The sequence below is a fragment of the Typopeltis vanoorti genome, chromosome 6 (assembly GCF_054136105.1).
Source record: "Typopeltis vanoorti isolate ZY-2024b chromosome 6, IOZ_Tvanoo_1.0, whole genome shotgun sequence".
In the NCBI taxonomy this organism is placed as follows: Eukaryota; Metazoa; Arthropoda; class Arachnida; order Uropygi; family Thelyphonidae; genus Typopeltis; species Typopeltis vanoorti.
Genome location: NC_143554.1, coordinates 15,819,549 through 15,844,736, shown reverse-complemented (window position 1 = coordinate 15,844,736; position 25,188 = coordinate 15,819,549). Strand labels below are relative to the sequence as shown.

At 36.7% G+C, this 25,188-nt stretch overlaps 1 protein-coding gene across 1 annotated transcript in view; it reads right to left on the bottom strand.

Moving 5' to 3' along the window:
• The window catches only part of Vps13D (vacuolar protein sorting 13D), a 1,260,195-nt gene that overhangs the window by 186,595 nt on the left and 1,048,412 nt on the right, over positions 1-25,188 (bottom strand). The window contains exon 68 of the mRNA XM_090393926.1: positions 21,971-22,135. Coding sequence (XP_090250052.1) covers positions 21,971-22,135 — 165 coding nt within the window. The remainder of the gene's footprint in view (positions 1-21,970; positions 22,136-25,188) is intronic.

Sequence of the window (25,188 nt, the reverse complement as noted above, 5' to 3'; positions counted from 1 at the left end):
TAGTAGTAGTGCGAAATGTCGAGTCTGATTTTTTTTCTTCTTTTTTTCCTAAATCTTTTATGTGATTAGATATGTGGATTTCTCCCAACCTTCCTGTCTGGCCTACATTACTGTTTTTATTTAACTTATTTTAAGTTGCTCCAGCAAGAAAAAGAAAATCAAGAAAAATAATTAGATCAGATTAGATCTGAACAATGAGATCAGAAAAACAATTGTAAAGTTATCAATTTTTCTTCCAAAGTGTTATCTAGCATGAAAAAAATCTCCTAATGAGAGATTTTAATTTTATTATTATTATTACCACCCCAAGACCTCGTGGAGTCAAAGACTCAACTGGGAGGTGTCCTTTTATTACATACACAGCTCATCATACCGTGTTTTAAACACATTCAAACTCTTTGCAGACACCACATTCTCAGGCAAGGCATTCCAATCATTCACAACTCTGCACGAAACAAACCTGCCTGCCTTTCACGCCCCTACTCACACCCTCTTTATACAGTTTCCAGGGATGACCTCTGGTTCTCCCCTAATATCGCACTATTTTCTGCAGAACTTCTCCAGCACTGATCCTATAACAACCCCTTACTAACTTGTAGGTCTCTATCATATCTCCCCTCTTCCTCCTGTCCACCAGACTTTGCAAGTTGCATATTCTCAATCTTTCCTCATACTCGACATTCCAGAGGTCAGAAACTACCTTAGTCAGTCTCCTTTGGACCCTTTCCAACATCGATTCATCCTTCTGAAAACCCAGTGACCAAATCTGGCACAATAGTCCATGTGTGGCCTAATCAAAGCCTTATACAATGGAATAAGAATCTCCCTACTTCTACATGTCAGTGTCCTCCGCATCATTCCCGGAAGCCTTTGTGTTGTCTTCATAATTTTGGCGATGTGTCCCCCTAAATTTTAGATCCTTATCCACTATCACCACCAAATCTCTTATTTCCTCTACTTCCAACAATATATTCTCACCAAGCATAAATTCTGCATTGCATCTTTGTTTTCAAAATTTTAAAACCTCACATTTTGCAACATTGAATTCACATCCCCATTTCCGTGCCCAATCACTCAATCTATTCAAATCTTCCTGTAAGGCCACAACATCTTCACTACACTTCATGGTTCGTCCCAACTTTGCATCATCTGCAAACAAATGAATATCTCCATCCAAATCTTCACCTATATTATTAATATACAAGTTAAACAGTAATGGACCTAAAACAGACCCCTGAGGCAATCTACTAGTGACTTTCCTTTTCCTGGATATCACTCACCCATACACAACTTGTTGATACCTATCAGATAGCCAGTCTCCAATCTAATATCCAACCCCATCTGCTCTAGTTTGACTGTCAACCTATCATGAGGTACTCTATCAAAAGCCTTTGCGAAATCCAAATATATTACTGTGTATCCTTTTCCTCTATCCAAGGAAGCAGTCACATTAATGTAATAAGTAAGTAGATTACTAAAACATGACCTCCCTTTAGCAAATCCATGCTGTCCATCAAAGATAATACCATTGTTATCAACACAACTCTGGATCCTAGTTCTCACAAACTTCATCATCAACTTAACCACAACACCTGACACACAGACAGGCCTATAATTTGATGCTTGAGTTCGATCACCTCTTTTATGAAATGGCACAATCTTGCCCTCCTTCCATGCCTCAGGAACTTGACCGATTGCAAGACTCATATTAAAAAATATGTCAAGGCAGGTGTCAACTCCCTGGCACATTCCTTCAGAATACGTGGTGATATATTATCAAGTCCCACAGCCTTATTAACATCTAGTTTACTCAACTCCCCCATACACCTCTTGCTCACCTACAGTCAGTCTCTCTTCCCCATCATCAACTGCTCTCAATCTCCATGAAGTCACATTCACAAGATTGAAAGATCTTTATGAACTGTTCATTATGTATCTCCACCACACATTCTGCATCAGCTGTCTTTATACCATTTTCTCCAATCAATGTCATCCTTCCATAATTATTCTTTCTTTTGCTGGCTACATATCGAAAAAATTCCTTAGGATTCTTTTTGGTTTTATTAGCCAACTGCTGTTCATACCTCTCTTTAGCTAACCTCACCAACCAAGTCACTCTCCTTGCTTGGTTGTTGTAGTCCTCATGCAATTGGTTATTTCCACTTCTCTTATGCTGCCTCCACAATGCCCTTTTTCTTTGTATCGCATGCTTAATCTCTTTATTCATTCATCTCACACCCACCTTATTTAACCTTCTCACCCTTGGAATACATTTAGACATGGCATCTACTAAACAGTTTTTGAAAATCTCCCAAACTGCATCGATCTCTTTTCCAGCTAACTCCTCATTCCACACTATACCCACAAGCTGTCTCGTGAGCTCTTCATAATCACCCCCCCCCCCTTGTAGTTCTACATATACCCTTTTCTCACAGAAGTCCTCACACTGCTGGCAACCACCCAGGTAATCACCTCATGGTCACTCTCACTAACTGGTGGATCTCCACAGAACATTCCTAAACTAGACATCATAGTGCATATTATTATTATTATTACTCAAGACCCCATGGAGTCAAAGACTCCTCTAGGAGGTCCTTTTATCAAACACATAGCTCATCATACCATGCTTTAAACACACTCAAATTCTCTGCAGACACTACACTCTTAGGCAAGGCATTCCAATCATTCACAACTCTGCATGAAAAATCCTGCTTTTCACTCCCCTACTCACATCCTCCTTATACAGCTTCCAGAGGATGACCTCTGTTCTCCCCTGATCTCCCACTATTTTCTGTAGAACCTCTCCAACATTGATCCTATAACAACCCCTTAATAACTTGTAGGGCTCTATCATATCTCCCCTCTTCCTCCTGTCCACTAGACTCTGCAAGTTGCATCATCGCAATCATTCGTCATACTCAACATTACAGAGATTAGAAACTACCTTAGTTAGTCACCTCTGTCCCATTTCCAACATCTCTTCATCCTTCTGAAAACCAGGTGACCAAATCTGGGCACAATAGTCCATGTATGACCTAATCAGAGCCCTATACAATTGAACAAGAATCTCCCTACTTCTACAAGTCAGTGTCCTTCACATCATTCCCAGAGGCCTTTATGTTGTCTTCACAATTTTGGCTATGTGTCCCTTAAATTTTAAATCCTTATCCACTACCACCCCCCAGATCTCTTATTTCCTCCACCTTGAACAATATATCGTCACCAAGCATAAATTCTGCATCTTATTTTTGTTTTCCAAATTTTAAAACCTCACATTTTGCAACATTGAACTCAATTCCCATTCCCAATCACTCAATTTATTCAAGTCTTGTAAGGCCACAACATCTTCTCTACCTTCATGGTTCGTCCCAACTTTGCATCATCTGCAAACAACTGAATATCTTCTTCTTCCTTTCCAGGCTTATAGGTTAAGTGGCCTGTTCCGGACTCAATTCCATCTTTTTAAGGGTCTTCCTCTGGATCGAGTACCTTTTGGGTGGTAATTTAGAATTTGTTTAGGTATTCTAAATATCTCCAACAACTGAATATCTCCATCCAAATCTTCATCAATATCATTAATATACAAGTTAAATAGCAATGTCCCTAAAACAGACCCCTGAGACACACCACTAGTAACTTTCCTTTTCCTGGACATTGCTACCCCATACACAACTTGTTGATACCTATCAGATAGCTAGTCTCCAATCCAATGCACCAATCTAATATCCAACCCCATCTGCTCGAGTTTGACTATCAACTTATCATGTGGTAATCTATTAAAAGCCTTTGCAAAATCTAAGTATATTACTGTGTATCCTTCTCCTCTGTCCATGGAAGCAGTCACCTCATTGTAATAAGTAGATAAAACATGTCCTCCCTTCAGTAAATCTATGCTGTCCATGAAAGATAATACCATTGCTGCCAACCCAATTCTGGATCCTAGTTTTAACAAGCTTCTCCAACAACTTAACTACAACACCTATAGCTTGATGCTTGAGTTCTATCACCTCCTTTATGAAGTGGCACAATCTTACCCTCCTTCCACTAAGGAACTTGACCAAGTACAAGACTCGTATTAAAAAAATAAGTCAAGGCCGGCTTCAACTCGCTGGCACATTACTTCAGAATGCATGGTGATATATTATCAAGTCCTACAGCCTTATTTACATCTAGTTTGGTCAACTTCCCCATACACCTCTTGCTTGCTTACTTACCCTATCATCAACTGTTCTCAATCTCTCCATGAAGTCACATTCACAAGATTGAAAGACCTTTATAAACTGCTCATTAAGTATCTCCACCACACCTTCTGCAACAGCTGTGTTTATGCCATTTTCTCCAATGAATGTCATCCTTCCATAATCATTGTTTCTTTTGCTGACTCCATATCGAAAGAATTCCTTAGGATTCTTTTTGGCTTCATTAGCTAACTGCTGTTCATACCTCTCTTTAGCTACCCTAGCCAACCAAGTGGCCTGCCTTGCCTGGTCTTTGTAGTCCTCATGGAATTGGGTATTTCCACTTCTCTTATGCTACCTCCATAATGCCCTTTTTCTCTGTATCACATGCTTAATCTCTTTATTTGTCCATTTCACACCTACCTTAGTTAACCTTCTCACCCTTGGAATACATTTAGACATTGCATCTACTAAACAGTTTTTGAAAATCCCCCAAGCTTCATTGATCTCTTTTCCAGCTAACTCCTCATTCCATGCTACACCTGCAAGGTGTATTGAAAGGTGTATACACCTGTAAGGTGTATACTGAAAAGGAAATTCACCATCTTCTTAGAGATTCTACAGATTTTATTCACATACAAACTGCAGCCTTATTGCTAAAATCTGAATTACTATATAGAAACATACCAAATTAGGAGTTGGCTATTAACATGGTTGTCATTTAATTCTTTAAGCTGACATAAAAACATAGTAATAGTTAAGGCAGAGAAAGGAAATGCTATAGTGGTTATGAATTCAGATGAATACACAAAGAAAAATCAGCAGCCTATTAGAAGATACCAATATATATTTATACTTAGACAGGGATCTTACATGGTGAGCATATAATAAAACCAATGACTTGATCAAAGTTACCTAATTGGCTGGAAGAATTAAAGAAATCTTTATCATAAAACATCCATTAATCTCAAGAATTTATGGCATAACAAAAATACACAAAAAGGATATTCCATTACAGCCAATTGTAGATGGGATAGATTCCCCAACCTTAAACCTGCAGAATATCTGTTGAAAGTTTCTTCACTTGGTTATGCTATACATTAAAGATGCGAAGAAATTATAATCTTGGTTTAATCCTTTATCCAAGTGTAAGCAAACAAAATTTGTCCTGAAGTATCTTCAGGACTGAGGCAACTCATGGTAAAGGTGGACCAAGCTCTCATCATTACTTGTCTTAATATCTCCCATAATGCAAAGCACATCTCCTTGCAGACATGTATAATGCTATGCATTAAGTATAGATAAATATGACTTGCACCTTAGTATCACCACCTATGGATCTGGTCCCAATGACGAGACCTCAGTAAAGGTCAAAAGCGGTCTGGGTAGTGGCCCTTCCCCTAATGTATAGCATTATACATGTCCGCAAGGAAATGTGCTTTGCATTATGGGAGATACTAAGACAAGTAGTGATGAGATCTTGGTCCACCTTTACCACGAGTTGCCTCACTCCTGAAGATACTTCAGGTGCAAACTTTGTTTGCTAACACTTGGATAAAGGATTAAACTAAATTTATTATAGTCTAACCAAGTGAAAAATAAACTTCCAACATCTTTCTCTAAATCCAGAGTAATTTAATAATAAGGTGAGACACCTTTTGGCAACTTGTATAGGTAATTATGACTTCTCCATTGCTTCCACCATAGTATCACCACCTCTGGGTCTGGCTCCCGCTGACAAGACCTCAATGAAGATCGAAACCAGTCTGGGTAGTGGCTTTTCCTTAATGCATAGCATTATACATGTCTGCAAGGAGATGTGCTTTGCATTATGAGGGATACTAAGACAAGTAGTGATGAGAGCTTGGTCCACCTTTACCACAAGTTACCTCAGTCCTGAAGATACTTCAGGCACACTTGGATAAAGGATTAAACTAAATTCATTATATGTAATCAAACAAATTTTGCACATGAAATAACTTCATGACTGGGCTATTTGTACATATAGGCTAATGACTTCACAACATTTGCCTTAGTATCAGTATCCCATAATGCAAAGCACATATCCTTACTGACATGTATAATGTTATGCATTATGGGAAGGGTCACTACTCCAGACCGGTTTTGGCTTTTATTCAGATGAAAAAGAAAAGTGGAGCTTTTCATAGGCCTGGAGTACTTAGTACAGGGATGCCAGAGAGCCTGATAGTATTAGGAGAAAGAAAAGACATTGTATGAGAGATAGAAAAAAGGCTTCAGCTCTTTTATATCATTATATAGCCAAAGGCTATCTGCTTTCCTTTTTCACCTATCTCATATAGATGAACAACCAAAAGACCAATTGAAACTAAGCACAAAGATGACTGATGCCCAGGTGGTTATCCTTATTTGAGTTAACTGCCTCGAGTTGGCCTTCGCTGCCTGGGATTGCTCTCCAGTCATCCCTGCAAATGACTATGAGACCACATTGAATTAAGAGGATGGAACTATTTAAAAACCTCTCATAGCAACAATAGACAGAATTTTATCTGCCCCTGGTGAATAATGTGGGTAGTCTACACCATTTAGTCAAAAATTTTATATCTCCTAGAATGCTTCTTTCTAAATACAAAAATCGTCTGACTGAACAATAAAATTTCCGCAATATAATATTATAAAGCATTTGGATGTCATGTTGCTGGTTTTCAAATCCATATTTCTTTCTAAACTTCCATAAATGGTATTTTAATTCATTAATTATAAAAATTAAAATTTTCTTCCCATTGCTGACAAGGTGGGAACTGAAAAAAATAATGTAAGTAATGGAATGCCCTTTTGCTCTACGTATCTGTTCCAAATACACAGGGCAAGAGGGCAGCTGTAGAATGCATGTTCTACTGTTTCCAATGAGTAACAGATGTCACAGATTGGATCTCCGATCTTAAAGTACCACTATTTGATGGTAATGACTGGAAGGCAACCATATGCAATTCTCCAAGCAAGATCCCTCCAGTTAGGGTATCCTTGGAACTTCAATAACTTAAGAAACAAAAGTGTTGTTGTTGTTAGTATCTAGCTGTGGGAGTTTGCGGCAAAAGAGATTAAAGGTTTGAAAAGCCAAAGGGGGGGGGCTATTTTTTTCTGGCGAAGTTGATCAGTTAATGGTATCCCATTAACAGATTAAAGGTTTCTTTATGCCAAATTTTACTTTTTTTTTTTAATAAAAAGAATGTCATCTCGACACTTAAAAGCACAAGAGATCATAGACAAAAGAAGAAGGTCAGTGCCAGAGTGTTGTAGCAGTATTAGAGTTAAGCACAGAGTGTTATAGTATTCAGGAACAATCTGAACTTTTGGAGCTTTATAATCATTTACCCCAAACAGGGGAAGATGAAAACCTGCATGTGTGGTTGGTCTGCAATATTTTATGGATTTTTGAAGCTGTATTGCTTAAATAGGAGAATTTTAAGGCTGGAAGCCCAAATCCTCGTGGTTTCTTTGAGAGTTGAAGAAATTCCTTTTTAACTTCTTGGTATCAGCTGGACCAAAAAAATTTGACAGGCTTACTATATAACTGTTTTTCTTCAGCTTCTGTGATGTCTGTAATATTTATTATGTACAACTAAGCAGGAAAGATTATGATTTTGAGTGCCATGGCTTTAGAAGAAAAGGAAATTGGTCCTATTTTCCAATCTTCTAAGGTTTCAAAGTTTTATTGAGGTCTCATCAGTGGGAGCCAGACCCAGAAGCGATAACAAGGTTCAAGTAATGCATAAGTTATATTTCCATATACAAGTAATCAAAAGGTGTCACACCTTATTCTAAAATACTCTGTATTATAGATAGATGTTGAAAGTTTTTTTGCTTGGTTATTCTATAAATTAATGATCCAGTGGTTCCCAAATTTTTTCGGTTCATTGCACCCTTAGTGTATCAGGATTTTCCCATGGCACCCAAAGCTAGAACATAGGCCTACCTAACAGTTGCAGTGAGCAGGTGCAGTATTTCAGTTATTTCAGTGAAAATATTGGAATATTTCATAGTGCCCCAGGATGCCACAGCACACAGTTTGGGGAACCACTGGTTTAATCCTTTATTTATTTTGTATTGGTTCCCAACTTTCCTCTCTCATCCTTTAGGACAGATTAAGCCCTCCCAATGAGGGATTAAGTATGTATTTTATAATTGTAGATCCATGCGTGTTCATGGGGGCTGGTTTGCCTGTTCTGAGGGAAGAAAAACCTGGGTTTCCAGATGAAAAAACCCACTACCTCTGTATGAGGCTGGATAACTCATCTTCAGTTGAAAGAGACTAGATAAAGGTTCCTCATGTCATGGACAGGAATTGAACCCAGATCTTTCTGACCAAAGTCTATACCAGTGATGGCAAACCTTTTTACCCAGGTGTGTCAAACTTTTCTTTTTTTTAAATATTGATGTTGTTGATGTGCCACTTGCATATATGCATTATAAATGTAACTACATAATCATAGATGGTGACTTATACATATCATATTAGGCTATTTATTTAATAGGACATTGATATAAAATCTATGAATTCATATTATACAATTAATTTAATAAACTGAAATTAGAAACTTACATTACATTTAATGACTTTTCTGTTGCTGAGTACTGGTAGAAAGTTCTTTCAATGAACAAACCTACCTTCGCCTTAACTGAGAGCGATCTTAATTGCAGTTTTTTCATCAGAATACCAATATTTTTCAACATCCAAGGTGTGTCACCTGAAACCTTCAAGTGTGTCAGTGCTGACACGCGTTTCATAGGTTCGCCATCACTGGTCTATACCAACCGAGCTACGGAGGCTCTGATTTAATCCTTTATCCAAATGTAAGCAAACAAAGTTTGTGCATGAAATAACTTCACGAATGGGCTACTTGTATATAGAGGCTGACTTCACATCACTTGCCTTAGTATCCTATAATGCAAAGCTCATATCCTTACAGACATGTATGATATTATGCATTATACCAAGGATTAAACCAAGAATATCATTTCTTGGCATCTCTAATTTATAGCAAAATATCTGTCAAACATGATATCACCACACGTAGATAAAACAGAATCACCTATAACAAATAGTTTGCATTTTATTGAAAAGTTAAAGGATATAAATACAGAGCCTTCAGACATCTTAGCAAGATTAGATACAGTCAGTATCTAATCTTTACCAATGTAACCAGAAATGATACGGTGCATCTACTTGTAAACCTTTTCCCACCAGACACTGTAGGGAGCCAGATACAGAAGTCCAGACCCAGTGTCTAAATAGTTCAAAAAAGGACTACTATTCAAACACTATGGAAAGCACTTTTTTCATATTTCAAGACAAATATTGGGAACAACAAAAAAAAGGACTTGCCATGGGTTCCCATCTTTCTCCAGTCTTAGCCAACCTGTTTATGGAAAATTTCAAAACTAACGCATTAAAAAACTTTCTAAAGAAACCAAAAATTTGGTTAAGTTACATCGATGATATTTTTGCTATTTGGTCAGGAACAATGGATGAGTTAATTACTTTCAAAGATTATCAGGACAACTTACATCCCCATATAAAATTCACGCTTGAACTAGAACAGCACAAAAAATTACTGTTCCTTGATATCCTTATTGAAGTAAATGAAGAGGGAAAAAAAGGTTATCATTTTCCGTATACAGAAAACCTAACACAACTGGAAGATTTTTAAATGGCACTTCACACCACCATTGATTACAAAAGATATGCATAATTAAAACTTAACAAAATAGGACATATCAATCATATCAATACAAGGAATAAAGAATTTACTATCTGTAACAGAACCTTGCACTTAATGGTTATGAACCCAAGACGATCAGCAAAATTCTTAATGATTCTGCAACTCCCTTATTTAAACATGACAATTCAAAAAGAATATCATTGGAACATGTTTTTTTTTTTTTTAATACTACTGCAAGTCCTTCTAAACTCTTCTGAATAAAGAAGGATCATATATTTCCTATTAGCCTTTCACCTGTTAACAGTAAGGATGATGAGAAATGCAGGTATTTTTATACGTACGTCAGATGTCTTTTCCTTCTTAAATCTGTTATCAAATCCTTGGAAAATTTCAGGATGAAGGATTCAATTCATTCTGAAAGAGATTTTGTGGTTTGGTGTCAGAGACCACAACCTAACTGTACATGGATGCTTCTATACAGCAAGCTTTGGGGTCCCAGCGCTGGACCATGTGGTAGGAGACTTACTGCAATATCACTGACTTATGCAGGCAAACTCACTAGCTGGATGATCTTGACCAAGTCATCCAGGATCACCTCTCCTGCTGAAGCAAGGATCAAAGTAATGCAAAAACACCATAAAGAAACATTGTATCACTCAAAACCGGCTATGAACTACAGTTAAGTTTGAATTGAAGCTACAGTCTGGGTTAAAGTTTATTGTTAGGCATCTGCAAGTGTGTGACTTCACGGGTGCACCATTATCTGATAGCAGAGCTAAATGAGTCCAGTAAATTATAACTAACATTACTGTTTATGTGATAAGAGTCCAGGACAATATAAGCTAATTAGAAAGTTTAATTTGCTCAAATCAACACAAGAACATCCCACCCTAACAATTATCATGAAAGACTAAAAAAATTAATGATAAACCAATCATCGTACATTCTTACTCATGACAAAAAACAAATTCTCTCGAAAGGTCTCACTTTTGTCCTTTCGCCTAAAACAATTCCCAGAGAATTGTTTCTAATTAAGATAGAGAAAGCTGCTTCACTAATTCCTACCACAGAGGCAAGTTTAATTTGCATGGAGGCAATATTTGTGATCAACAATGCAAAACCTCCATCTCCCCTGGTGAAAGACTAGCCATTAAAAATCTTAAGAAGAACAAGAATATCATCATCCTCCAAGCTGACAAGGGTAATGCAACTGTAGTCCTAAATAAAACAGATTGCTGTAAAAAATCTTAACATTATTAGAGTCAGATACATACTCGGAGATAGAGAGAGATCCAACGAGAGAGAGATACATAACAGAACCAACAACCTTCTAAAAAAGACCAAGGAACTTCCACGAAACATAAGCCTTTCTCTTCATTCTTTACATCTGCTCATCTCCAGATTATACAGCCTCCTGAAGATACACAAGGAAAATTTTACATTAAGGTCAATCGTTGATAGTATTGACTCACCTACATATAGGTTATCAAAATATCTAGCATCATCCTTAAAAAGGTTTTGCAGGAAAATCTCCTTCTTACATCAAAAATTCAAAAGACTTCGTCTCTAAAATTAAAAATATAAAGCTCAAGAATTCAGCTATCATGGTGAGCTTTGACGCGGTAGCACTCTTCACAAATATTCCAACTCAAGAGGTTCTTAATATTTTAAGTAACAAGATCTGAAAAAAGATGTTTACTCTGCTATCACATTGTGTTAATTTAGGCTACTTTGAGTTTGAAGGAAAAATTTATAAACAAAATAAGGGATTGGCAATGGGCAGCCCCCTGTCTCCAATACTAGTCAACATTTTTTTTGAGGATTTTGAAGAAAAGGCAATCTCCTCTGCTACACTTAAACCTAAAATATGGCTCCGATACATTGACGACATATTCCTTATTTGGGAATACGGTATAGATAATCTTCACATTTTTTTAAATCACTTAAACAACTTCCACCCAGACATCAAGTTGACCACAGAAATTGAAGAAAATGGATCTCTGCCTTTTTTAGACGTCAAACTTACTAAGATGTCTGACTCCATAAAAATCTCGATCTTCAGAAAATCAACGCACACGGATAGATATCTGCATGCATTCTCACACCACTATCCAGCACAGAAGTTGGGAATCATCTCCACTCTAGCGCATCACGCCAGGTCTGTATTGTCAGATGAGGAGGAGCTAAAAAATGAACTACAACATCTAAAAAGAACCTTCACAAATAATGGCTACTCTTCAAAAACTATTAATAAACAACTATATCGCCATCCTCAAAACAACGCAGAAATACAGGACAACCCCAAAGGTTATATCATTATATCTCTTTACCACACATCAGCGTGCTCTACCAGAAACTAAGAAGAATTTTGAAAAAATTTAACATAAAAACGTGCTTCTCCACTCTTCCTAAACTCAGATCAATTCTAAGAAAATCAAAACAGGCTCACAACCATCTTCAGTTTCCAGGGTGTATAAAATCACATGTGACTGTGGGAAGCCATATTATGGCCAAAAACTGAGAAGTCCATCCTCCTACATCTCGAGGAACATCAAAGGGACGTGCTTACAACAGAACCAGAGCAAGCGCCCTCTCAAGCCATGTCCTGTTCTCAGTGAATACAAATAGTGAAGGCCGCCAAAATGAGATAAACTGAACCACAACATCAAACCTTCATATATGCCATGATGAGGTAGAAAGCCTATGCAATTGTCCTGGACTCTTATCACATAAACAGTAAACTTAGTTATAATTTACCGGGACTCATTTAGCTCTACTATCAGATACTGGCGCACTCGTGAAGTCACACGCTTGCAGATGCCTAACAATATAACTTTAGCCTGGACTGTAGCTTCAGTTCAAACTTAACTGTAGTTCATAGCTGGTTTTGTAGTGATACAATGTTTCTTTATGGAGTTTTTTATGTTTGCTTTTAATGTTCTCACGCCTGAAGAAGTCGGCTTCCCGACAAAACATGTTGTGTGTTAGTCAAGAATAAGTCAGTCTGAAAGAAGAGATCTGGTCTTGAATGTGAATTTTAGCATGATGAAAGATAAGTGGGAAAAAACAAAGGTTTTGTTTGTGAGAAAAAAAAAATCAGACTAAATTGTTTTGAAATCATTGCTAGTGTTATGGCAATGTGTGGAGAGTGCTATCATCAGAAAAACTGTGAATAGTGTTTGAAGTAATTGAGAGCAAGTCATTTATATATGAGGAAGGGGGGGGGGTAAAAGTGCAAAGGGCTTGAAGGCACAACTGCTATTAGCACAGATGTCGATTTTGTACATTTGGTCCGTTCAAAGTCAGATTCAGTCATGTTAATGATAGTTCTGTCCCACTCTGCACACATTTTTGGTAAACTGTGGCTTGAATACTGGGTGAGAATTTGAAAACAAAGTGAGGAATGAAGTCAGTCATTGCAACTTGAATAATTTCAGTAACCAAATCACAACAGGTATGTGGATCTGAATTCTGACCATGGAAGGCAGGAATAAATGCCTCTGACATCTTTCTACTTGGCACTGTTTCAGAGTCAAAGTATATAATATAGTGAATGGCTGAGGGGAAGGCCATTCGATTAGACATGAAATTTGGATTAAATTGTGATTTGAATTACAAGAGGAGTAGTCACCCCAATAATGTAATTAAAAAGAGAACTATTTACGAAAAGATCCAGAGTGTTGAGTGAGTCGAGAGGATTGTCAAGAATTATGGTTGGAAGATGAACAATGTGCTTTAGGTCACTGATAATAGTAGAGGATTGTCAAGAATTATGGTTGGAAGATGAACAATGTGCTTTAGGTCACTGATAATAGTACGTACCTCAGCTTCCCTTCCAGGTTGGTCAGTAAAAATGGAAAAAAAGAGCCAGCTAGAAATATGGACATCAAACTCATTACAGAAGACTACTTCACTCTTAAGGATGTTGGACTGTAGGAAATCAAGCTCCATGGATAATGAGTCAAAGAGGTCAGAACAATTTCAGAAATGGAGGAAGTGATAGAAAACAAAAGGTGAATGATACATAATGAGGCAAGATAATTTTAAGTTGCAAACCAGGTGAGATGCAAAATTAGGCATCCTCTGGCTAGGAATATCAGATCACACAAAAGTATATGTACAAGGGTGGTCTGAAAAAGTTCTCGGCCTAATAATGAAAAAACGAATTTATAATTTCAAAATTATTTTTATTTTTCAACATAATCTTCCTTAAGACTAATACATTTATTCCAGCAATGCTCTAGAGCCATTATCCCAACCCTAGTGGTTCTCAGTAAGATCTGCAAAATACCCCTCTGCAGCTGCAATCAACCTCTTGATTCAAAGAAAAATGCTGAGCAGCGAGGAAGAGTTTTATTTTTGGGAAGAGATAGAGGACAGAGAGAGCCAAATCTGGGGAATAGGGTGTATGTACCAACAATTCACAGTGCAGACTCTTTAATTTTCATACTGTGGGCAGGTGCATTGTCCTGATAAAAGGTGATTTTTTTCCTTCTGCAAACCGGGTCTTTTCTCATGAATTATTTTGACTAGTCTGGTTAAAAGATCAGAATAATATCCCCCCCATTATTGTTTAACCCTCAAGATAATTAATAAACAAAATGCCTTTAGCAACCCAAAACACCAATGCCATGATCTTTCCTGCTGATGGAACCGACTTTGTCTTCTTTGGCACTGAACAACCGGCTTCTGTCTACTGTTTTGATTGCTGTTTGGATTCTTGTGTATAATGGTGAATTCAAGTCTCATCCATAGCAATAAATTGATGCACAAAATCAGTTTTATTCTTGTTAAAATGCTCCAAGCACTGTTCAGAAATTTTCATGCGAGTGCAGTTCTGATCTGCTGTGAGCAAGCACAGCACCCATCTTGCGCAAAGCTTTTTCATTAGCAATTCTTCATGCAAAATATATCCTACATGTTCTTCTGAAATGCCTGTAGTTTCAGCAATTTCACGCACTTTGACTCGCTGGTCATCCAATACCATATTGTGCACTTGATCAATGATTTCTGGTGTTTTTACACTTTTTGGATGTCCTTCACGTGAATCATCTTCAAGTCTGGTATGACCATGTTTAAACTCGGCAGCCCATTTTTTAATTGTCGAAAACAAAGGAGAAAGAAGAGTGCCCACAAACTTTTATGAACTTTGAATGAATTTCTTTTGATCTTAAACCTTCTTTTACAAAGAATTTTATAACTTCACGATACTTAATTTTATCCATTTCAATGGATACAGACAACACCTTGGCTTCAGACAGATGTATAAAAAAAAAATACTTGATAGAATTACTTGCAATTTCACATGGATGCTTATGACAGATGTACCAACTTAGAAAAAAAAATCATGCCGATAGTGTTGCCATCTATTTTCGAGGCCGAGAACTTTTCAGACCACCCTTGTACCACCAGAAGACAAAAAGAATTATAAAGATAGTAGTTTTGACAGTTAAGATGAGCTGTAGGTGTCACGGTAGTTGTTTTGTGCTTCAGTCGAAAACAGGAGATCATGTTTAGATATCTATAAGTGTCAGTGCACTTCATTTAGAGTGGTTTTTAGGTTGGTGAAGTGAATGGAGAAGATTTCTTTTATTTATTTAATTTTTTTTGTAACAATTGAGTTTTTAATTTTTTTGGGGAATTTTCTGAGGGAAGTGTTTCTTATTTTAATTGCATAGACACTGTATTTATTTAGGTTTACTGTCATGTTAATATTGCAAAGATGAAAAGAAAAACAGCAAGAATGTACAGTGGAAGGAAATAGGTTCTAAGACATGTTGCCCATACAGAAATTATCAATTATGTCACCTCATCAGTGTCCCTTGCATTGTGCCATTACACTGTCTCCCTTCGGACACAATCAGACACAGAAGACGGTTAAGAATTATGCACCAGCTGATATTTTGCAATCTTTTCAGTAAATCGAAAGGATTTTTATAAAATAATTTTTTTTATTAGTAGTATTATTTTCCTGACCTCCATGTAGTCACAAGACTCATCATGGTAAGACAACATAAAGTTCATCATACCACTCCTTAAACTACCTGCATGATCACCACTCTCTCAGGCAATGCATTCCATGCTCTTACCACTCTCCGTGCAAAAAAAAAAAAAAAAAAACATTACATTTCTTACCCTTTTACTGACCACTCCCTTTTGCAACTTCCAGGATAGCCCTTGTCTTTGCACCTTCTCCTTGTCCTACCATATGAAAAATCGGTACAGTGTTAAAATGATAATAACCCCTCAATAGCTTAAATGTCTCAATCAAACTCCCCTTTGTCTTTTATCCGCCAAGTTCTGCAGTCCACATGTCCTCAGTCTATCTCCGTAATCAACATTGTACAGCCTGACCTCATTTTGTTATCCATCTCTGCACCCTCTCCAAGGCAGCATCATCACCTTCAAATGCCAGTGACCAGATCTAAGCACAGAAATCCAGATGTGGTCTGATCAAAGCTTTATATAATGGAAGCAACACACCTTTATCTCTTGTGGTGAATGTCCTCCTTAACATTGCAGCAATTCTCTGAGATGTCTTCATAAACTTTGCAATATGTCCTCATCATCATCACATTCCTGCCATGTACCCTCAAGGGTTGTACAGGATAAGACAGTACTACATGAAAAAATTACATCATTACTAACTTCCTATCTACAATTTTCCTCCAAATCAGTCTGTTACTTGTCAGGACTCCAACATTATCAGATCTTATATTTCTATCGTCTAAGGCACTTTGTACCGTATCAATCCACCTATATCTTGGTCTTCCTCTGGGTCGTTTTCCTGCCAACCTGGTAGAGAACACTTGTTTTGCTAATCTTTCCTCTCCCATTCTATTTAAGTGACCATACCACCTGAGATTAGCTCTGCTAACGCATTCCTGGATGCTGACAATGTCAAGTTCTTTCCTAATATCCTCATTTTTAATATGATATTGCCATTGATGCCATCTGTTCATGCCTCTAATCTTTCTCAGGACTCTCATATCTGCGGTCTCTAGTCTTTGGTCAAGCGTTTTACTTCTGACCCAGCTCTCAGATCCATAAGTTAAAACTGGTTTCAATACTGTCTTGTATACAGCTAATTTAGTGTTCCGACTAATTTCTCTCTTATTCCATATGAATTTATTCAATTGACTTCCCACCATACCAGTTTTGCTGATTCTGTTGTCTATTTCTATATTTAATTTACCATTTTCAGTAAAAATCGTGCCTAAGTAGCTGAAATGTTTTACTTGTTCCACAGGTTGTCCATTCACAACACAGTTGACATTTTCAATGATTCTGCCTATTTTCATTGTCTTTTTCTTTTTATTGCTGACCTTCATACCATATCTATTACAACAGCAATTGAATTTAGTCAGAGAATTTTGCAGACTTGTAGCGGATTTATTTAGAAGTATAACATCATCCGCATAAAGCAAAGAGCTGACATTAACATCTCCAATTTTGATATCAGGTTTAATACCACTTTCCTTCATAATGTGATCCATACAGATAATGAATAACAGAGGGGATAATGTACATCCTTGTCTCACACCAGATTTAACATTAAACCATCTTCTTGTACTTCCTTCAATTCTAACTGCTGACTTACAACTCAAATAAAGACTAAGTATTGCTTGATATAATGCCCCATTGACACCATATAACTGCAGCATATTGAATAGCTTCTCTCTTGGCACCTTGTCATATGCCTTTTCCAGATCGACAAAACTTAAATACAGATCTTTGTTATATTCCCATGCTTTCTCGACTATTTGTCGTAAAGTGAAGATCTGATCCTGACAGCCTCTATTTGGCCTGAATCCAGCTTGTTCTTCACCAAGCTTTTCTTCCACAATTCTTCTCAACCGTTTCTCAAGTTATACTTGCATAGATCTTGCCAGGAACACTCAGTAGGGAAATACCTCTGTAATTCTCACATTCAGTTTTATTTCCCTTTTTATATATGGGTACTATGAGAGCTCTACTCCAATCATCGGGAATTCGTCCCTCTGTCCAGGCTTTCTGAACTATGCAGTGCAGCCACTGTAAGACTTTTATACCACCATGCTTCAGCATTTCTGGTCGAATATCATCTACTCCTGCTGCTTTTCCACATTTCAAGCCTTTGATGGCTTTTTCTACTTCAAGTATGGATATGTATTCCTGACTGCATGCCTGGTCAGTGTTTTTTTATCACTGTGCTGTCATCACTGCTTGTTTCATTTAGCAATTTTTCAAAGTAATTACTCCATACTTCAAGGATATATTTTTCTACCGTTTTCATGTCACCTTTATCATCTCCAACTCCTTTTACAGCACTCTTTCCTCCATTCCTAAGCTTCTTCAACAACCTCCAGAATATATTTCCACCTTCTTGATATTTATTTTCTATATTCTTGCTAAAGTCCTCCCATGACTTTTGTTTAGCTAGTTTTACACACTGTTTAGCTTTCTTACATTTGTCTCTGTATTCTGTAAGAGTAAAAGCTGACTTATTTGCCAGGAACTTTTGATATGCTTTCTTCTTTTCCTTCGCTGCCTCTTTAACCTCCTGTGTCCACCTGGAAGTTCTGATTTTTTTATCCTTGCACACAACCTCACCACATGCCTCTCTGGCAGAATCAATCAATGTTTTCTTCAGAGTTTGTCACTGAATCTCCAAGGTTTGATTCCTGTTCTCAAACTCTTCATTTTCTTTTCAATAATCTTTCTGTATTTTAGTCTACAGCTCACATCTGAGAGCTGCTCAACTTTTATTCGCTTTAAAACTTTCTTACATGTTATTCTTTTCAATATGAAATTCAATTTTATCCTGCTCAAGACTAAATAGTGATCACTTCCAATTTCAAATCCTCTGTACACTCTGGTGTCCTGCACCAGGGAGAAAACATCACTATCAACAATAACATAGTCAATGAGACTTTTCTTATTCCTAGCCTCTTCTCTCCATGTGAATTTGTGCACATTTTTATGTTGGAACATGGTGTTAGTAATAACCAGTCCATGTCCTGAGCAGAAATCCAACAGATATTTGCCATTATTATTAGCTGTGCTCTTTTCTCCAAATTTTCCCAAAATATTTTTGTATGTCTCACAATCATTTCCTACTCTGCTATTTAGATCCCCAAAAAGGACCAACTTTTCCTTTTTCATTGTGTCAGTTGCGTTTTCTAAAGCCTCAAAAAATTCCTCCACTTCTACCTTAGTAGAACCTTCTGTGGGACCATAGGCACAAATAAGTCTCATTGTCCAGTTCCCCATTCTCATATTTGCCCACATTACTCTACTTGAGACTGACTGCCATTCAAGAAGATTAGCCTCGTATTTTGTGTTGAATACTATGGCTACCCCTTCTTTTCCTTGATTGTCATTGCCTGAATATAACATTTTGTATTTATTGCTCAGAAAGATCTCACCAGTTTTGGTCTTTTTTGTTTCAGTCACCCCTATTATGTCGATCTGGTACTTCTCTAATTCCTCAGCTAGCTCCATTTCTTTGCCATTCAGGCTTCTTACGTTGATAGTACCGAACTTTAACTCTGGTGATGTTGAGTTGGGGTTTGTTTTCAGATTTGTTCCAGTAGCTGGCTTTTTGCTGTTCGCCCTGGTTCCCAGACGAAAACAACGGGGGCTTTGTCTAACCGGGCTACGCCCCAGCCGGCATGAAATTTTGTCATGTTGTACCATCATTTTTTATTTTGGTTTAACCAATAAGAATACAATTTGGTCGGCTAAATCCCAAATTGCCAGCCCATCCTCGTTCGTTCAGTATCAAAGTAGATACCCAACAGGGTGCACCACGAGAAGGTGAGGATTGGACATTAGGTCAGAAGCCCTGGTCGGTTCTCCACATTCCTTGAAAGGCTATGTGGAGGTCTCCTCTCAGTTATACAGCTTTGACCCTTAAGCACCCCCTTAAGCAATATGTCCTCAGAACTTCAAATCTCCATCCACAATTACCCTGACATCCTTTGCTTCCATCACTTCTTCTCCAAGTTAGCATAAGAATCACATCTGTGGATTCCAAATTTTAAAACCTTACATTTAGTTGGATTAAACTGATATCCCCATTTGTTTACCCACCTTTTCAGGCTATTCAAATCCTCTTGAAGAGCCAAAACACTAGCACTCTTAATTATAACCCTCGAAAGACTCACATCATCTCCAAACAATTGAACATCTCCCTGTGGTTCTGTTATAATGTTATTGACATAAAGATTGAACAGTAATGGTCCCAGGATCTGAACCCTGTGGAACTCTACTTGTAAACTTCCTACTCCCTGATACTGCTCCCCCATATAAAACTCTCTGATATCTTCCAGAGAGCCAATCACCAATCCAATCCACCTACCTGCTGTCCAAACTCATATGTTGCAACTTAAAAATCAACGTCATGTGGCACCCTGTGAAGTGCCTTTAAAAAAAAAAAATGAAAGCGTATGCCTAATCCATTGCTCTTGTTGGTCTATTGTAAAAGGTTACCAGATTACTAAAACACGAGCACTCTTTAACAAATCAATGCTGGCCTGCATAAATAATATTGCCCTCATCTACCCAATTCTGAATACGAGCACATATCAATTTCTCCCAAAATCTTAACAATTACAGATGAAATGCAAACAGGCCTACAGTTTGATATATTCATTCTATGGCCATCCTTATGCAATTCTACAATCTTACCCTCCTTACACTCTTCAGGAACCTGTCCCATTACAAGATGTTCATTAAACAGCCAAGCTAATGAATGGCACAATAGTTCCATAGCACATTCCCATAAAAACACATGGTGAAATTCCATCTAGTATCCCCCTCCACCTTATTAAACATTTAGAGTAATTAGTTTTTGGAATACATCTTCTTCCTTCACTTCTAACATTTCATCAGTCATTATCCTTCAAAGAATATATAGCCTGCTGTACCAGGATGAAACAATCTAATAAAGTAATCTACCTGATTTCCATCTCTATCCAGCAAGATAATTCATCCACTGTCATTTTCCCTCTTACTCACCACATAGTAAAAAAACTTCTTGGGATTTTCCTTGGATTGCAGTGCCAATCTCCTCTCATATTCTAATTTTTCTCTCCTTATAATAGTAGTTACTTTCCTAGCCTGTGCCTTATATTCCTTATGTAATTTTCCTCCACCTCACCCTTTATATGTCTTCCATAATCTCTTTTCTTTTGCAAATCCACTTTTATTTCTTTTGTCATTCAATTTCACTCCAAATTGCTTGATCCTCTTCCTTCAAGGTATACAATCTGCCACTACTCTCAACAACTTTTTTTCTCCATTATCACCCAGGCACTAATGACTCCCTCTTCTTTCAGATTCTTTTGTCTACTGCACTGCTGCAAGCTGGTTTGCTGCAGTCATTTAAAAAATATAGGAATGTAAATATTTCCAAAATAAATAAATTTATTAACAGGAATGATATAATGCCACATTTCTGAAATTGATATAACTTTTTTTCATACATATTTCCAAACTGATATTCATATTCATGTCTTGTGAACAAGAAAAATAAATAATATATAAGTAAAAGTTAAATTGCTGAAAGTCAATGGTTAATGGATATGCTAACCACTCCATTGGCCAAGTGGCAGTGGGAGAGTGTATCCACTCTCCAGACAAGAGGCTGCAGGTTTGAATCCCATCAAGGGCATGGATGTTTGTGATTGTCCTACTAACCAATTACCACATGTACTGCTATGACTTGTGTCCACATGCAGTATGACCCTTGATGTCTTTGCACCATAAAAAAATCAAGGGAAAAAAAAAACACTTTAGGTCAAGTAGTCTCAAGGGTCACATCTTCATTGCAGTTAATCAATTAATGGTCCTACCATTTAAAACTGAGTATGTAATTGCATGATAAAATATAGAAAACTGCCAGTGTAGTTATCATTGAAAATTCATAAGATAGAATATTTGATCCATCTGGGATGGAATGAGGTTGTGTGACACTATTTGATGTATATCCTGCTCATCCCCTTTGAACAATTGAAATTAGTATTTCATTAAAAGATTTACTCTGAGATAGTAATACTACTGATTTTTTTTTTTTTTTACCATAAGGAATGTGAAATAGAAATATACCTGTAATTCAACATGCTTACTCCTCGCAAGGTTCTTACTTGCTATATCACATTTATCATAATTTGAAGTAGTGCAACTTGATGAGTTTTCTGCAGAATGAAGAGATTTCAAGCATTCTTCAATTACTACCCAGTCTGAAGTTTCAGAAGTCTTTGAAACAAGATGCTGAAAAAATGAATATGAAACAAAAGTGATATAAATATGTGCACAATATATAATAATTATATATTATATGTGACGGTTAAAGTGATAAATCCAGTTATTATTAATAATTGCCGGTTAAAGTGAATAATTTATGAGAATTAGTCACTTTAACAGGTTAAAGTGAATAATTCCTAGAGGAGTCTGGTAAATGTAATAAAAACATGTTTATAGGTTTTATATATAGGTTTCCATTCTCAATAGAAATTATAACAGCTTAGGTTAGGTTAGTTTATAATGAAAAAAAGTAAGGAAAGTACTTCTTTTGCACTCAATGAAATCAGAAATCATTATAAACTAACTTAATCTAAACTTTATTGGTTGGAAATCATTATAAACTAACCTAACCTTTATCAGTTGGAAATCATTATAAACTAACCTAACCTTTATCAGTTGGAAATCATTATAAACTAACCTAACCTTTATTCGTATTTTCATAACATAAGGAAAGATTCAATATGTCCAGCTTTTATTAACAATGATTACAGGGAAGTTTATCCCTAGATCAGGAGTTGTAAAAAGTAATTTCGGTAAATACCTGATGGAAGAAGCAGCAGCAATGAAAAAAAGATGGAAAGAATATGTAAAGTTTGTACAAAAAAAGATTATAATATTGAAGGAGAATTTGAAAGGATAAAATTTGTAGAGGAACCCATATTAATGAAAACTGAAGTCATATCAGCACTGGAACAGCTACCAAAAGAAAAAGCTCCTGAAGCCGATAGTGTCTAAGTAGAATTATTGAGAGCAGCTGGGGATGAAGAAGTGAATACAATGACTGAAATCTATCAATGGGTGTGGAAGAAAATATACTGAACCTAGAGATTGGAAAACAACAGTATTCATCCCAATATCACCCCCCCCCCCAAAAAAAAATTCAAATGTCAGAGATTGTGAGAATTATACAACCATTACTTTAATTTCACATGCAAGTAAAGTTTTGCTGAAAGTGATCCTACAAAGGCCGAAGCCATATGTGAAAAGAGAAATGCCACAAGAATAGGAAGGCGTTAGGGGAGAGGTAGAGGAACTAGAGACCAAATAGCAAATATGAAATGGGTTATGGAAAGAACAAGAGAATTTCAGAAGGAAGTATTCATCTGTTTTATGGATTATAAGAAAGGTTTTGATTGTGTGGATCACAACAGACTGTGGATTCTAATGAGATCAATGGGAATACCTGAACATCTAATTCTCTTGATAAGAGAGCTGTATGACTAGAAGCTTCAGTAAAAACAGTCTTTGGAGAAACAGACACTGTTTGAGGAGAGGAAGTGTTTGTTGCCCTACCTTTTTAATATGTATAGTGAGTATGTTATGAGAATGGCTGATTTAGATAGATATCCAGGTGGAATTAAGATTGGTGGCAGAAAAATAAATAATTTAAGATATGCAGATGATACAACTCTCATAGCAGAAACTAAGGAAGATCTGGAGCGGTTGATTCTATTGGTTAAGACGGAAAGCAACAAAGGCGGACTAAATTTAAACATCAAAAAAACAAAAGTGATGGCTTCTGGCAATTTAAATGAATTTATAATCAAGAGAGATAAAATAGAAATTGTTGAAAGTTATGATTTACTGGGTCCAGAATCAGAACTGATGGTAAATGTAAAGATGAAATTAAAAGGATAGCCATGAGAAAAAAAAGTAGTGTTAAAGCTGACAAAAATTATGAAAGATAGAGGTGCGAGTAAGGCCACGAAAGTTAGAATTGTCAAACCAATGGTTTCCATTAGTGATGTATGGATGTGAAAGCTGGATTATTAAGAAGAAAGACAAAGTAAATTGATTCATTTGAATTATGGGAGTGGAAGAGACTATTAAGTATCTCGTGGACTGCAAGAATGTCCAATAAGAAGGTAAAGAATATAAAGAGAATGCTTCTTGGAGGTGATGATTACTAAACAGAAGTTGATGTACTTTGGACACATTAAGTGAGCTGAAGAATCATTGGAAAAGTCAGGTTTATGTTGGGGAAGATTGAGGGATTGAGAAGAAGAGGAAGACCACAAAAGAGTTGGATGGACAGCATAAAAAAAATTACTGAAAGAATTACAATTACTTAGAATTACTGTAAGCCTTTGTTCACAAGATCATCAAGAGAGTCGAAAACGACTGGATGGTATATAATGACATAGAGAACCTGTACTTAGACACACTGTACAACAAAAATTGATCTTGTGGAGCAACAGTTGATGCTGCATAAGTTTTTTACTCTGATGGATATGGATCATGATTGGAGAGTACTACTTTTTCACTTCAGTATATTGCCCTAATGATAAAGTCTGGAAGTAGCAGAGTAACTGGTTGGCCTGTTTAGCTGAGTGGATAGAACACTGCTCTCCAACCAACAGGTTGTAAGGCCAAATCTCATCATGGTCATGAATATGTATGAGTGTCTTTAGGTCGCAGATGAACATGATTTCTCATTCTGAGATCACTGTTATCCTCACATATTGTGGGGGAAGGGGTCTGAAACAGCTTGAAAACGTTCTGTGTTTTGTCACCAGAAAAGAATTTTTAGATTATCTAACCATGTTGTAAATACTACATCTGTAGATTGGCAATCTTTCATGAGGGAATTTATATATATATATATATATATATATTTCTATCTTGGGACATAGAGCTCGCTCTCTTCTTGATGACCCAGATGAACTTCAAAAAGAAATAAACTCTCAAAACTACTTTCCTACTTAATGGAAAATCTGAAAGAATTATTGAAAAATTCTTTCTTAACCCTCCTAGTCATCACACAGAAGAAATAAATACATTTAAGGGCAATATATCTATTCCTTACAGAAGTTCAGTTTCACAAAAATTAGCCAATTAGTTAAGAAAATGCAATATCAGAACTTTGTTCACTCCACTTTCAAAAATCCACTCCTTAATAAGCCAACCAAAACCTTGTCATCATCATCTTAAATATCCCGGTGTGTACAAAATATGGTGTGATTGTGATAATCCTTATTTTGGCCAAAGGGACAAATCTATTGAATTACTTATGGAGGAAC